Source organism: Canis aureus, chromosome 6 (genome assembly GCF_053574225.1).
Source record: "Canis aureus isolate CA01 chromosome 6, VMU_Caureus_v.1.0, whole genome shotgun sequence".
Taxonomy (NCBI): Eukaryota; Metazoa; Chordata; class Mammalia; order Carnivora; family Canidae; genus Canis; species Canis aureus.
In genome coordinates, this window is record NC_135616.1 from 64,835,746 (window position 1) to 64,851,743 (window position 15,998).

The 15,998-nt window shown below is 37.4% G+C and overlaps 1 protein-coding gene across 2 annotated transcripts in view; it reads right to left on the bottom strand.

Moving 5' to 3' along the window:
* The window catches only part of DHX9 (DExH-box helicase 9), a 59,018-nt gene that overhangs the window by 8,648 nt on the left and 34,372 nt on the right, over positions 1–15,998 (bottom strand). For both annotated transcript variants that reach the window (XM_077901995.1, XM_077901996.1), the window contains 9 exons: positions 15,207–15,398; positions 10,029–10,170; positions 9,525–9,607; positions 7,896–8,052; positions 5,622–5,722; positions 3,449–3,662; positions 3,211–3,305; positions 2,836–2,909; positions 1,543–1,695 (listed from right to left, as the gene is read on the bottom strand). In XM_077901995.1, coding sequence (XP_077758121.1) covers positions 1,543–1,695; positions 2,836–2,909; positions 3,211–3,305; positions 3,449–3,662; positions 5,622–5,722; positions 7,896–8,052; positions 9,525–9,607; positions 10,029–10,170; positions 15,207–15,398 — 1,211 coding nt within the window. The remainder of the gene's footprint in view (positions 1–1,542; positions 1,696–2,835; positions 2,910–3,210; positions 3,306–3,448; positions 3,663–5,621; positions 5,723–7,895; positions 8,053–9,524; positions 9,608–10,028; positions 10,171–15,206; positions 15,399–15,998) is intronic.

A 15,998-nucleotide genomic window follows, 5' to 3' on the forward strand; every position in this document is an offset into this window, starting at 1 on the left:
TCAATTTTTTTTTTTTCTAACTAGGGTCTATGCCTAGCAGGAGCTCAACATGATGGGGCTTGAACTCACAACTCTTGAGATTGAGACTTGAGCTAACATTAAAAGTTGGCTGCTTAACCAACTGAGCCACTCAGGGGCCCTCAGTTCTCTACATTTCTAATTCACTTCTTGGCTATTCACTGTTCATGATGAAAATTCATGGAACAATTTACAGATGATTCCAACACTGCTGGCAAGACACTTAAGTCAGCTTAAATAAAGTTTACATAAATGCAGATAGCAAAAAGAAAAAAAAGCATATAGTGTTATCTGTTTCTTATCCTACAGAGAAAAGAACAAAAATCTTTACTATGGGTTCATGCCATTACTAATTAGTAGGTGATTTTCACTAAGATGTTCAAGTACAGCACTTGTTTCTTCAGTTCAAAGGACAATCTAGGGCAGCCTGGGTGGCTCCGCGGTTTAGTGCTGCCTTCCGCCCAGGGCATAACCCTGGAGACCCGGGATCGAGTCCCATGTCGGGCTCCCTGCATAGAACCTGCTTCTCCCTCTGCCTGTGTCCCTGCCTCTTTCTCGCTCTGTGATCTTAAAAAAAAAAAAAAAAAAAAAAAAATTTCAAAGGGCAATCTACCCTTTAAAAAGTAGGTATCTTCCAAATGTTGCAGCCAGTCTCCTGAGCTAACTTCTGATGCTCAAATAAACCCACATTTACAATTTACCAGGGAGCCATTTAAGTTACCAGGACAAAAACAAGTCAAAGTTTCCTTGGTTTCTCTTCAGTGCATTATATACACATTTGGCCACCTAAATTAAATCTGTCCCGCAATTCTTTATTGTGATAAATATACACATGTAGAAAAGCCCTAACTCTATCTTATAGTTAATCAGTTAAAGCTAATGCACACACATAGATCTTCAGAAACATATAACTATGCATCTTATTAAACCTGGAGTTCAGGGCAGCCTGAGTGGCTCAGTGGTTTAGTGCCTGCCTTTGGCCCAGGGGGTGATCCTGGAGTCCCGGGATTAAGTCCCACATCAGGCTCCCTGCATGGAGCCTGCTTCTCCCTCTGCCTGTGTCTCTGCCTCTCTCTCTCTGTGTCTCTCATGAATAAATAAATAAAATATTAAAAAATAAATAAATAAATAAATAAACAAACCAACCAACCTGGAGTTCAGAGATAAGGATATTTTTTTTAAATCAACAAGTCCCAACCACAAACATTCCCCAAAAGGCATACAGTATTTTTTAAAGTACAATAAGTTAACCATTCTGTAAGTATCAGTAATCCTAAAGTGACCTATGTGGAGCCAAAATAATGATTTGTAGTAAGCAGGAAACAGTATCAAACATGCAAATCACTGACAATCTCATTCTTGGACAATCTTGTTTTTTAAGCCAAGTATCTATCCTCCAATATATGTAACCAAAAGCATTTATGTGCTGAGTTTGTTAAGTTCATAGTGGGTAGAGTGGGGGGATATATTCTATGAAGGGGTAAAAAACCAAATCTGTAATCTTGATTCAAGAATTGGTCTTACCTCTCAAAACGAGCTCGGCTACAGAGGTGAAAGCAGAATCCAGGCCGCACGCGGCCAGCTCGTCCTTTCCGCTGCTCAAGGTTTGTTTTGGATGCCCATACTGTAGCGTAGTTGGTCATATTGTTGTGAGCAGTGAACAGCTTCACTTTCTGCCTAAATAGGAAACAGTGGCTAATTCTAAGATTCACATGTATCACCAGTACATAACTATGGTATTTCCACTAGAGGATGGATACTTTTCAGGTAGCTATGCTGACATGAAGCCTGAGCAACAGCACGAAGAATGGTCAACCTCCTAAGAAGCAGTTACAACACGTCTGTGCCACTTACCAGCTGGACAGGTCCTGGACAAGTTACTAACCTTTCTGTGCCTCATTTTCCTCATCTGAAAATGGCTAACATACTCTTACTGACCTCATAGGGTTTTTATTTATAAACATTAAGTGAGTTAATAAATGGAAAGCATTCAAATAGGATTTAGCACATATATTTAAGTAATCAGTAATTACTCAAGCAAAATTTATTTCAAAATTTTGTATAACCTCCAGCATATCTATGATCTAAAAGTTAGGTGATAAATCTGAGTATGTGGCACTTCTGATGACCTCACCAACCAGTGCTCACACAGTTCTGCTGAACCCCTAAGGCAACCTCAGAATCCTTCAAAGTTCCACATAGGCAGCTGGCACTAAATGACTGGAATTGGCACAGAAGAGCTGCCTGCTACTCACCATTCCTATAGTGAGCACTGGTAGATCTTTCTCAATTACCCCGGGAGGCTGAGGTACTATGTAGAAAGACATAGGGCACAAGCTGGCCAGACAGAACAAAGTTTTGACTTTTCTGTCCTCTCTGTGTATCAATTACCATGTAATTGTGTACTTTTTATCCCTACATAATGCATCCGTGTGTATTTCCCCGGCTCATTGCTTTATCGAATATGAATCCTTTTAATTCTTGAGTGAATGTCCCATAGGTGGGATATTTGTCATAAGATAAATATTGATCATCTTTATACACTGAACAGTATACCACAATATGGCTGTGATCAATGGAAACACCCAATGAGAAATGAGCAAATATCCACGAACAAGAGCAGTGGGAAAGCTCAAAAGTTAGTGCTAAGCTTGGTCACTTTCAACACCAAGTATTAGTAATTAGCCTATAACCAAGTATATATAGTCACAGTATTATAGACACTACAGAACACAGGATTTCAAAAAAAAAGGTGTGATTTTTGAATGGAACATTCTAAAGATTTATTCTAGGCAAATAGGTTCCTTGGAAACTTACTTGCAAGAGTCAATGACATAAACAACATCATTTATGGTAATGCTAGTCTCAGCAATATTTGTGGACAAAATAACCTGTGAAGACATATTAAGAAAAATTATACCTCAGAAAATATTTTCCTCTTACACACTTAAAAGAATCATTTGCTCATGTAACAAATGATGAGAATTCCAGGAGCATTAAAAAAAATTCACCCAGTGCCTAATAAAAAACTTACTTATTACTATTAGTAAGCTCAGAAAGAGAAGACCCTTTCTTTCCCTCCTCAATTTAGATGAATTACAATTTTGAGGGAGGTAGCTCTCTGAAGGCCTCTAATACCTGTTTAATATCAATGTAACTTCTAACCCCGTAAGTGTAAATGTTTATACTTACCTTGGTAACTCCCGCTGGTACTGGGTCAAATACTTTGCGCTGTTCCTCTCGAGGAATCTGAGAATGCAGAGGTAGAATCTGATACCTGTGGCTTCCTATAACAATAAGAAAAGGTTAAGGCCAAAAAATAATAGTCTATTTGAAAACTGCTCTACATTATGCACATTTTAATTCAAATATTGACACAACACTACATTTTTTCACATGCTGCCTAGGGCACAAGCAAAAATACTCATACCAAAATCTGGATTCATCTCCAAATGCTTCTGCATAGTATAAATCAAATTCCAGCCAGGCAGAAAAACCAACACAGCTCCAGGAACATTAAGGGTCTCAATGTACTTAAGTAGAGCTTCAATGAGTTCAAAAGGAGTTTCCTTTTCATTCAACTGAGCCATGCTCATCTTTGTCTCTGGACCATATTCATCACCACAGATCAGGTTGCAATTTGCCTGCAAATAAATAGGAAGACATATTTTGAATTGTTTTAATTACTACAGTTCACGAGCTGTCTCTAGATTTGTTCTTAACATTCAAATAACACCTAATGCTCTTATTAATTCTGCTGATTAGTCATATCTGGCATATAGAAGAAACAATTTCCAAAAATGTAGAACCTACTACATGTTGAGATACTGAATTTTTCTCACGACCAGTATTTCCCATAAGCAATGTCTAAAATTCAAGCACAAACTCTTAAATTTGACTCTGAAACTTCTAATGGCTTCTTCTACCAAGTCCATTTCTCTTATGACCATACTCCACTGGTTTCTCAAAAATATTCTTCTAATTAATGAACTGCTCCTATAAATCCTGCCTGTGTATCAATTAACTGCTTTATCTATACACAAAACCTGTGTAATTCCCAAGTTCATCACATACCAAATTTTAATTCTATTTTTTTTCTTTTAAAGATTTTATTTATTCATGAGAGACACAGAGAGAGAGAGAGAGGCAGAGACACAGGTAGAGGGAGAAGCAGGCTCCATGCAGGGAGCCCGATGTGGGACTTGATCCTGGGAATCCAGGATTATGCCCTCGGCCGAAGGCAGGCACTAAACTGCTGAGCCACCCAGGTGTCCCAAGTCCTTTAATTCTTAAATCACTGTCCTGTTGGCAGCTTCATTTGATCATCTATTTCCAAAATAATGTGGTCTGTATTTTCTAAAAAGTCTGCCTTAGGGGCAGCCCAGGTGGCTTAATGGTTTGGCGCTGCCTTCGGTCCAGGACGTGATCCTGGAGACTCGGGGTCGAGTCTCACGTCGGGCCTTCTGCGTGGAGCCTGCTTCTCCCTCTGCCTGTGTCTCTGCCTCTGTGTCTCTCTCATGAATAAATAAAATCTTTAATAACTAACTAAATAATAAAAACATGCCAGGTTCTTTCCTATCAAATTTTGCATTGCTGTTTCATGGTCTGTTCAAATTTCCATATATAAGATGTCTTTTTATATTATTATTGGTCCACATCTCAAAATAAGTGTCATTTTCCTTTATGGTCTTCTTAGGAAATCCCTCATGACTCCCTGGTTTAATACTCTCCATCTGATGCCACCACTACACAGGCTCTATAATCTAGGAGGGGAACTGCTGTTTCGAAAACTTTATTGTACATATCATTCAAGTGGAGATTTTGTTAAAATGTACAGTGATACAGTAGATCTAGGGTGGAGCATAAAATTTTACTTTTCTACCAGCTTGTTAGGTACTGTGACCCATGGAAAACAAACCCTTGTAAAATTGGGAATTATTTCTAACCACATGTGGCCTTTAAACATCTCTTTCTTCCTTTTTCTTTTGACTTTTATCTAGAGAGGATTTAACTTGTAATATGAAAAAAGCTTATCACCCGACATGGAATCCTTTGGAGTAAAATATATCAATTAAAAAAAGACATGAGGGATCCCTGGGTGGCGCAGCGGTTTGGCGCCTGCCTTTGGCCCAGGGCACGATCCTGGAAATCCGGGATCGAATCCCACGTCAGGCTCCCGGTGCATGGAGCCTGCTTCTCCCTCTGCCTGTGTCTCTGCCTCTCTCTCTCTCACTGTGTGCCTATCATGAATAAATAAAAATTAAAAAAAAAAAAAAAAAAAAAAAAAAAAAAGACATGATAGTCACTTTTTAAAGAAGTTTTTTAAAAAAGATTTTACTTATTTATTCAGAAGAGACATAGAGGGGCAGAGACATAGGCAGAGGGAGAAGCAGGCTTCCTGCAGGGAACCTGATGCAGGACTAGATCCCAGGACCCCGGGATCACGATCTGAGTGAAAGGAAGAGGCCGCTCAACCACTGAGCCACCCAGGTGCCCAAGAAAGTTTTCTATAATGCTAACTCACTGCATGTTTTTACTAAAATCATTGTTTGTGATAATATCAATTTGTCACTAATGAAAATTTTCAATGAAGATTCACTTACATCATCATCCTCACCACCATCGTCTTCTTTATCTTTCTTCTTTTTGTCCTTTGGTGGAGGAATAAAGTGGGTCATCTGAATACAGTCTTCCAAAAAATATTCTGCCAAGACAATCCAGTAGGTAAATATCATTCAAAACTCAAAATTACCTTAAAACCCTTCAATCTGATTCTTCATAAATAGCAAAAAATTCCAGTCATAATAAAAAACCCTTTTTTCCAAACTCAGTGTTCCAATAACTTGGACTTTGAAAGAAGGTGAGATATTTCTCCTACATGGTCCCCCTAAGCCAGATAGGGTACCCTCTGTATACAACACTCAATCATTTGTGGAATGTCTACAAGGTATACACTATGTATACACTGTATACACTATGCCAATACACTCCCAAGGTATGGCAGTTAGGCAAGGAAAGAATGTGTATATGGTAACATACTGTAACCCATCCTTCCTCTATCAGGATGCACACATAAAATGGGTTCCTTTTAGTTACTACTATAAAAAAGGACATCAGCAAAGCTGGAATATCTGATCAATTTTATTCCTGTGTTTCTCTGCTGGGCCCAGAAATGTCTCATAATCTATAAACAATACTCCTCTATATGCAAAGAGCCCCACAAAGTGCTACTCATCACATTATATCAAGGGTACACACAACCAATACGACTCATCACTGATGACGTTAAACTTGTTCACTTGAGGTAGTGACTGTCAAGTTACTCCAAGTTACTGCAAATAGTATATACTAGAGTATACAAACATACTCCAAGTCACTGTGAAGTTATTATTGTTTCTCTCTTTCCATACTTTACTCTGTGGAAGCAAATCATTAATTAAACACAAGACACTCCAGAACAGGGAGGTAAGCCTCACTCTTCTGAGGTATGAGGGAGAATATCTACATAATTTTTTTGAAATTATTCCATATGAGAGATCTGTATTACCCATTTATTTATTCAACCACCATATAGACTCATGGGTATTTATTTTATCCCTAGGGTTATAGTCCAGTACTGTGTTTATTTTTGCTCAAATTATTCCAGCTCTTTCAGGTTGGCTCCTGTGTCCATCTCCATCACTGTGGTCAGCAGACAGAGCTAAGAAATATACACATGCACTCTCACCCATGTATTCATACATATCTGTAATGATTTCTGTGTCTATTCCCTGGTATTGGAACTTGGACTTCTTACTGACGTTTCCACATGTAATTGTATACCACATGGTTCATTCAAGCTTTCCCTCCTATTTACCTACAGCCTCTCAATCCAACAGTAAACCTGGCTCCCCCATCTGCCATCCACTTATTTTATCAATCTCAATATACATGTAAACAGTTTTAAAACTGTCAACCTATACCCTCACAAGATACAACTCACAAGATACAACTGCAGTTGGCTTTTACTATACAGCTAAAGCTGACCTTACTTCTGAATTTCAAAAATAGCACCCTCATGTAGCCAATATTTATAATTTCATATGCACACAGCGAATTTTTTAGCTCATTTTCATGCCCTCAATTTGACTGCTAGATAGAATCAATTTTTTTAACCAAGCTATTAAATGACTGTCCTTAAAAAATGGTGAAGGTAAAATATTTTGAAGAAAGTAAAGGAATAGGCCGCCTGGGTAGTTTAGTCACTTAAGTGTCCTATTCTTGGTTTTGGTTCAGGTCATTATCCTTGGGGGAGATCAAGCCCTCCGTCCTTAGGCTCTTAAGGCTCCACGCTCAGTGGGGAGCATGCTTCTCCTAGCCCCCTGCTCTCTCTCTAAAGTAAATAAGAAGAAAAAAAAAAAAAAAAAGAAAGTAAAAAAGCTCAAAAATACCCTTATCAGAAATACTTATCGTGAAACACTCATCTTAATGTCATTTTAAAACATGCCTGCTCCAACTCTAAGAAAGATTCTCTTAAAATTTGACTCTGGCTGCTTAAACTTTTTAGTAGTATTTCCCATAAACATCTACATGCTATTATGATTTACACCTGACAGTATGTAATTCTGAAAGTTATCTTTAGCAGTAAGGAAAAGGCAAGAAAACTATTGGATATGCCTACTCCTCAAGTAGTGAATGAAACTTGTTCTTGTTCCTCAGACTATACTCATTACTGCTGGACCAAAAAGCCTGAGAATGCTATAATGTATTTGATATTCTACTCTGGCCTGTATTTTAAATATCTTTTGAACTATGACTCCAACCTCCGGGATTAAGAAAATCCAAACATAATGGAATAAAAGTTGTTCACCTTCCCATTCCACCTCCAAACTATTTACCTTGAACAGGATAAGTTCTCCCATAAACTTCAATGATGGGGCAATTGAAGAAATATTCACAGAACATACTGGTGTCAATAGTAGCAGACATGAGAACAATGCGAACTTCAGGATAAGCCTGAACCACGTCACGCAACACTACCAAGAGGAAGTCAGTCTATTAAAATACAAATGAAAAAATTGCGTTAAGAAATTCATGCTAATCAACAACTAAGAGATTTCTTGTGTTAGGCAGACATCAGTGAAATTCAGCGAAATTCTTTGGTGGCTTGCAGAAGTAGAAGATAAAGCGTTATGGTGGGATTCAATAGTATTTTTAAGAACAGCTGTAGCCTAACAGCTATGGGAATTAGAAATAAGTGCTATTTGGGTAGGAGAAGGGAAGAGAAAAATAAATTAATGACAGCAAAGAATTCATCTCAAAATTTTCATTGAACTTTATTATTTGTACATATACATACTTTAGGAAAGAGGGAAAAGTCATGATAAGCCAAGACGCAGTTATCCGATCACCTGCAAAACTAATCTCTAAAATGTTGAAAAGGTCTTATTTCTGGACAGTGCTGTCTAGATGCTTATTCATATTTTTTACTTAAGATTTTTTAAATTGCTTTGGCACTTAAGTCCTTATCTATATGGAAATGATTTTTGTATCTGGACAGACGGCAAGGATACAAATGCAACTATTTCCTTACGATGACCCTTTGTTTACAGCTCAATTTATTGAAGAACCTATTCACCTTTCCCAATGACCCAACATGTATCACCCTCTTATACCAAAGCTTCATTCAACACATCACCTATTTCTACACTCTGAATAATTCAATGCTCAAACTGTCAATCCATGTACTATTTCAATTATTATGATTTTGAATTAAGTCCTGATATCTGTCAAGCCAAGACAATACATTCTGCTCTTCTCTAGAAACCCTGGTTATTTTTGGCCATAAATCATCTCCATACATATTCATAATCACCTTACTAAAAGTCTATGAAAAATTCTGATGGGAATTTGATTAGACCTGCATTCAAACTGGCTCAACTTGGGGAGAATTAACATCTACAGGATTGACTTATTCTTAAGTATTTGACATTCTGATTATTGCAATAGGATCTTTTGAGTGGTTTCCTAGCTGTGTTTTTTTTTTTTTTTATAATACATAAAACACAACTACTGACTTCATGAAATAAATTCTAGTTTCTTCCTAATTTGTCATGATTATCATTAATATTGGAAAAGATCAGAGCTGCAAACATCCAAAAAGACATTACTAATCATATTGAATTTATAACTTACAAAATTTATCCCAGAGAAATATCCAGTTCAAAGAAAAACTAATTATTACAATTCTGTGAATGATTCAATCATCAACTGTTCAGTTACTGAATTACGCTACCTCTCACTGTAATGATACTTAATGAGAGGACTTTATTTTCAGAATTCTGGGCTAAAAAAGAAAAAAAGGTTTATCTGCTTGCTAAAAACAAGTGTCTATTATCTTAGTGACTGAAGTTCCTGATTTTGATAGAAGATGTAAAAAGTGGGAAAAGGGAAAGAAAACATTCTGTTTTGATTTTTTTTTAAATTCAGAATATTAGGAGTTTGCTATTAACTTTCAATTTACTTACATTTATGTCCCTTTCGTGTATTTCATCTACAATTACGTGACTGATTCCTCGAATGCCTGCTTCTAATTTTCTTAGGAGCACACCTGTAAAAAGAAATGAGCCCACTTACTGGGGTTGCATTTAAAAGTGCAAAGAAACAAACTTCTAGACAATTAACTATGCTTCGGTTAATATAACCCCAGCATCATTTTAGGGAAGAAATAGTAACCTGTTGTTATTATTAAAAAGGTAACAGCGTGCTCTGAAACACATTTGAAATAGAGTATTAAAAGACATAACTCTAGTAACTTAAGCAGATTTTATCTTCTCTAAGCTGCAACAACCAATGGGTAACATCATGCTCTCATCATGAGAGAAAAGTGCCAAAAGTTCTACTGAAATTAGAATTCTGAGACTGGCTCCTTGCCTTTTTATTTCTTGCCACTCTGCACCATTACCAAGTTTCTTCATAAATAATATTATATAAATCCCAAGTGAAAGAACAAAATAAAACATACTACTGACCGACAGTACAAAACATTATACTGGCATAAGGACGAGGAAGGACAGACTCAAATCGAACACTATAGCCACAGCTTTTCCCAGGTTCTTCTCCTCTCTCATAGGCAACTCGCTCAGCCACAGAAACTGCACTTATTCTCCTGGGCTGAGACAAGAAAAAAGAAAGTGATTCAAGACACAAAATTAGTTACACTTATTAGGGTTATTAAATTACTATAGTAAATCTGTCCTACTTCCAGCTCATCAATTAACACCAACAATAGTAACGATCTTTTTAAGCAAGCTCTATAATTTATTAGAATACATCAAAACAAAAAAAAACTACCACTTAATTCTATGGTACAGTCTTAAAGAGTTTTTCATTTTGTATATAAAATAATTCTTACATTTTTATAGAAAATAAACTCTTCACCATTGGCCAAAACTCTTAATATTCAGAGTAATTTTCCAATAAACAGATTATGTATTGGGAGCTTGTTCTTATAACTGCCTACCAAAGTAAAGGCATGTGTTTAAAAAATTATTTAACTGAGCTGTATAGGTATTAGGAAGGTTAGCTCCTTCTTTGCCATACCTACTATGGCCACCTTTCATTTAATCATTTTATTAACTCATAAAGTAACTCTTCATGAATATTTATATAGGTGCTATAGATAGTGCTAGAGACAGAAAATTGAATGAAATCACTCTTGTTCTTGATGAGCTTACATAGCGAGGAAAATAGAGGACATAATAATATGTCCTAAAGGTAAAGATACAGAGGTAGATGGAGATTTATAAACACTGAATGTTAAGTTGCCTTGTATTTGATTTTGTAAAAAGTTCTTGATAACAGGTTGTACTTTAGTTCCTTGCTTAGAGAAAACTTTTCTGAGTTTCATAATTAAATACCAATGTTATTCCAGGTTAGGACATGACTAATTAGGAAATCTAAGATGAATAATAATCTTTAAAGAAAAAAAAAAGTCCAAAACAAAACCTCAGTGACTTCACTAAAGGTGTTAATTATCTTTAAATCAAAATAAGACATGATCTATTCATTTCCATAACCCTAATTTAAGAGTCCTTTAGGGAAGGGATTAAAAGATACCCCCTTGAACATGATGTTGGGTTTTCCCGAGCTTATTTTTTTCGTTTTTTGTACCTTGACTTGCCGAGTTACGCTAGCTTTTACTACTGACCTGTACTCTGCACCTAACTATGAATAAGTGTTACATGAAGAATTGAGCTCTGTATCCTTTAAGAGTTTGACTATATACTTACATCAGGAAATGTAAAAATGATATTCCACAAAAGGTACAAAAATACATGGTTTTCTGGGACCTTTTAAGTTCACAGCTTTCTATAGTCAGGTAAATTCTTGACCCCATTATTGTCTCCTTGCTCCATTTTTGTCTTTCCTAAAGTTTTCAACATTCCTACTAAATAGATGGCTTCTAGAAGAACTTCAAATCTATTAGGTTATTTGACTCTTCAGAGGAAGTTACTACTGGGTACTCAGGGGTTGCTTTTATCTCCTTGGGGCTACTTTCAGGTCTACTATCTCTATATTTCCAGCCTTCTAAAATAACCATGGACAGCAGATAGCATATTCCCTAAGCAGTTCTTAAGTATATGGCCTCCAAATACAATGGTCTTAAGAGACTCAAGAAAGGGGCACTAACTAGGTGGCTCAGTTAAGCATCTGCCTTCAGCTCAGGTCATGATCTCAGGGTTCTGGAATCGAGCCCCACGTCAGGCGGGAGCCTGCCTCACTTCTCCCTCTGCAACTTCCCCTGCTTGGGGCACTCTGTCAAATAAATAAAAATCTTAAAAAAAAAAAAAAAGAGAGAGACTCAAGAAAGCCATCCATGGGAGAGGTTAAAAATTAACATAAGAGGTTCTGAAACCATCTTCAGAAGCACTACGGGCCACATTTCCTTGAATATGCACACAAATCAGTATCAAGATGACTATTCATTCAAACAGCTAAAGAAACAAATGACTCTGCAATCTTCTTCCCATATTTTTTGTACGCTTCTCTGACTTTTCAGCTTCTAGTATCCTTAACAGCTCTGATTTTAAAACAAAAAACCCCTTTAGCTACATACTGAAGAGAAACATTTCTTTTATTCATAAATAATTTGATGGGATTTTTCCTAAGGTGAGTATAGAGCCAAGTGCATTAAGGGTTAAAATATAGGGGCAGCCCAGGTGGCTCAGAGGTTTAGTGCTGCCTTCAGCCCAGGACATGATCCCGGTTGGGCTCCCTGCATGGAGCCTGCTTCTCCCTCTGCCTACGTCTCTGCCTCTCTCTTCTCCGTGTCTCTCATGAATAAATAAATGGAATATTAAAAAAAAAAGTTAAAATATGTATATCATCTGACCCAAAAATTCCATGTTTGTGAATTTATTTCAATGGAATAATCAAAGGAATACATAAAGATTTAGGTGCAAGTATGTTCATCTCAGTATATATAATACCAAAATGTTAGAAACAGTCTTTAAAAATCTCCATCCTTTAAGAATAACAGCATGTGCATAAGACGGAAAATTATTTTTAAAGATTTTACTTGTCAGACAAAGAAAGAGAGAGCACACAGAAGTGGGGGTAGGAGGGAGTGAAGGGAGGGCAAGCAGAGGCAGAATCAGACTACCCAGTAAACAAGGAGCCTGATGCAGGACTCAATCCTGGACCCTGGGATCACCCTTGAGCCAAAGGCAGACATTCAACCACTAAGTCACCCAGGCATCCCACAAATGGAAATTTTCAAGCATAAGTTAAGTGACCATCTATAATAAACATTCCACCCAGAGAAAAAGATGGAATAATTCTCCAAAGCATCTTTCAACTTTATGATTCTATCACTTTATGAAAGAATATAAATAAAAGAGGACTAATAGAAGTGAAAGCTGTGTTCTTATGCAAAGAAGCAGAATACCATTCTGTAACTCATTAACATTTGTTATAGCCTATATATTAAAACCTGTGCATTTCACAGATAAAACCAGTGGAAATGACCAAATTATTTGGAAAAGGACACAACCTAGTGAAAGTTAAAAAGTGTTTATACAAAAGCCATTTTTGGCTAGATCAACTAACTTGGCTTTGATATCTATTAGATGGCTAGTGAAAAAAACAGCTTCTCACTTCAACAGGAAATGACTTTTATTCTACTCATGACATGTGATCAACTTCTGAGTGAGAAGACAAGTTTTCAGCTCATCTGCTGAATTCTGCATCTCTTCCTATATGACTGAACTGTTTTTTGAGATGAAAAGGGTGAGTGGCAGTAAGGAAGGAGGGCAGAGCAGAGTTCAAGATTCCTCTTCTAAACAATACACCTTCCTGAAAAATATACCTCCTATAAGACAGGTAAACATTAAGAGCAAAGATATTAACAAAACAAACAAAAAACAACAAAACAAAGACCAAGGACATTTTATTGGTCACAGTACTGGGTGCTGGAAATTTCACTATCAGGCAAAGGATTCATAGCCAGTTTTGGGAATGGGAAGGGCAAACATTTTTTTAAAGATTTTTAATTTTTTTATTCATGAGAGATACAGAGAGAGAGAGAGAGAGAGGCAGAGACACAGGCAGAGGGAGAAGCAGGCTCCATGCAGGGAGCCTGATATGAGACTCGATCCCGGGACTCTAGGATCACGCCCTAGGCCGAATGCAGGCACTAACCCGCTGAGCTACCCAGGGATCCCCTGCAATCAAACATTTTAAAAAGAAAGTTAAGAGTCCTTTCCCAGGGGATCCCTGGGTGGCTCAGCGGTTTAGCGCCTGCCTTCGGCCTAGGGCGTGATCCTGGAGTCCCGGGATCAAGTCCCATGTCGGGGTTCCTGCACGGAGCCTGCTTCTTCTTCTGCCTGTGTCTCTGCCTCTCTCTCTGTGTGTGTGTGTGTATCTCATGAATAAATAAATAAAATATTTAAAAAAAAAAAAAGAGTCCTTTCCCAGAACAACGTAGACCTATGATATTTTTTAAGCCTAAAATGCCATTGATTTAAATGCAACATCCATTCTTTCAATAATCCGTAATTTTTCAAGTCAAAAAGCTCAATTCTTTTTTTTTTTTTTTTAAGGTTTTTAATTTATTTATTCATGAGAGACAAAGAGAGAGACAGGCAGAGACATAGGCAGAGGGAGAAGCAGGCTCCATGCAGGGAGACTGATGTGGGACCTGATCCCAGGACTCTGGGATCACACCCTGAGCCAAAGGCAGATGCTTAACCACCGAGTCACCCAAGTGTCCCAAAAAACCCAACTCTTATATCAAACATAAGACAACAATCAAGATCTACATCAATTTCAAAAATTTTTAAATTTAAAATTTTGCTATTTTGAGGTTCACAACTCCTCCCCAAGTATCAGCTATGTGTCCCAGGTTAAGAGTCCCTAAGTCAAGGTCTGAGGCTGCCTAAGAGGTGGTATCTGGCTTCTTTCTATATAGTGTTCTCCTTCTAAGTGCCAGAAGTACAGGGTTAGAATGGACGGGAACTGCTTCAACCCAAGGCTTGAAAGGGCTAATTAGTTCTTCCCTAAGCTCTGGGACAAACTCACATGCATCACTTATTGCTGGTAAGGTAATACAATGTAGTAGTTAAATGAAGCAAATCGTTTGGTTTTGAATCCTAGTTCCACTACTTCCTGTGTTAATAACTTGGGCAATTTATTTAGTTCTTTGTGCCTTAGTTTAATGAAGGAGAAATACTAAATAAGAAAATATGTACATCTTAGAGTCATAATAAACTTCAAATGAGTTTAAAAAATACCAACTGTTTCAAATAGAACCTGGCATACATAAAGCATTCAGTTAGAGTCAACCATTACCTGTTTTGTTGGCTTGCCTACTCTTGCTCTGAGTAGTAAGGTGGATCTTAAGATGGAGAGGACCAACATTTACATATTAACTTAAGGAAAAAATATTCTCAGTCTTGTCTGATTCTAGGACCAAAGATTACCTCTAGCCCAGACAAGAAGAATCATTTACATGGTTCAGTTCAGCTTATCAGTGAAGGAGATTAGAACCAGACTTAACTTCTTTTAAAAAAAAAAAAAAATTTAAAGGGCCTAATGTGGCTACAAAGGGGAGTTACAAAGAACTAGAAATAGCCTGGCCTCTAGGTGTTTCCACCTCTCAAACTCTATCAACACCAGACACCCCCCTTGTAAGCTGGCTCACTACTTACCTGAGTTACTACAATGTTACACTCTGCTGCTCGGTCATTCTGGATGAAGTCATCTAGAATAAACTGTGGAACTTGTGTGGTTTTACCACATCCAGTAGCACCTCGGATAATGACAACCGAATTTTGACTAATTGCTTCCAGGATTTCACTTTCAAATTTCTTCACAGGCAGCAACTCTCTCTCCTGTAAGATCTTTTTTTTGGGGGGGTGAGAGAAAGAGGAGAGAGAAGAGAGTAAGAGAGTGTGTGTGTGGAGGTGTGGGGCTGGGGAGAGGGCAGGGCAAGGGGAGAGAATCTTAAGTAGACTCCGCGCTGAGCACATAGCCCAACATGGGGCTCAGTCTCATGGCCCTGAGATTGTAACTTGGGCTAAAACCAAGAGTCAGGACACCCAACCAGGTAAGCCACCCAGGCGCTCCCCTAAGATCTGTTTCAGAAAAGCTCCACAGCAGTCGAAGTTTTACCAACATATACATTAGAAGCGACTGTCTTAATCCTAAAAAAAAATTTCCCATCTCTATGAAAACATTCCTTCCCACTGGCTTCATACTCAAAAATATATATTTTCATAAAACAACGTATATATTTTTATCTCTAACAGAATATATGCTTCTCTTCACTGAATTTGTGAAGACTCTCTTTTGTGGCTTTGTCCACATCCTTATTTTCCTCCTTTCTCCCTGGACATTCCATACATTCCCCTTCTTACAACATTTTAATGTTGTTTTACCTTAAAAATAGTGAAAAACACCAAAAAAACTTATCTGAATCTCCATTACATTAAGAATCCCAG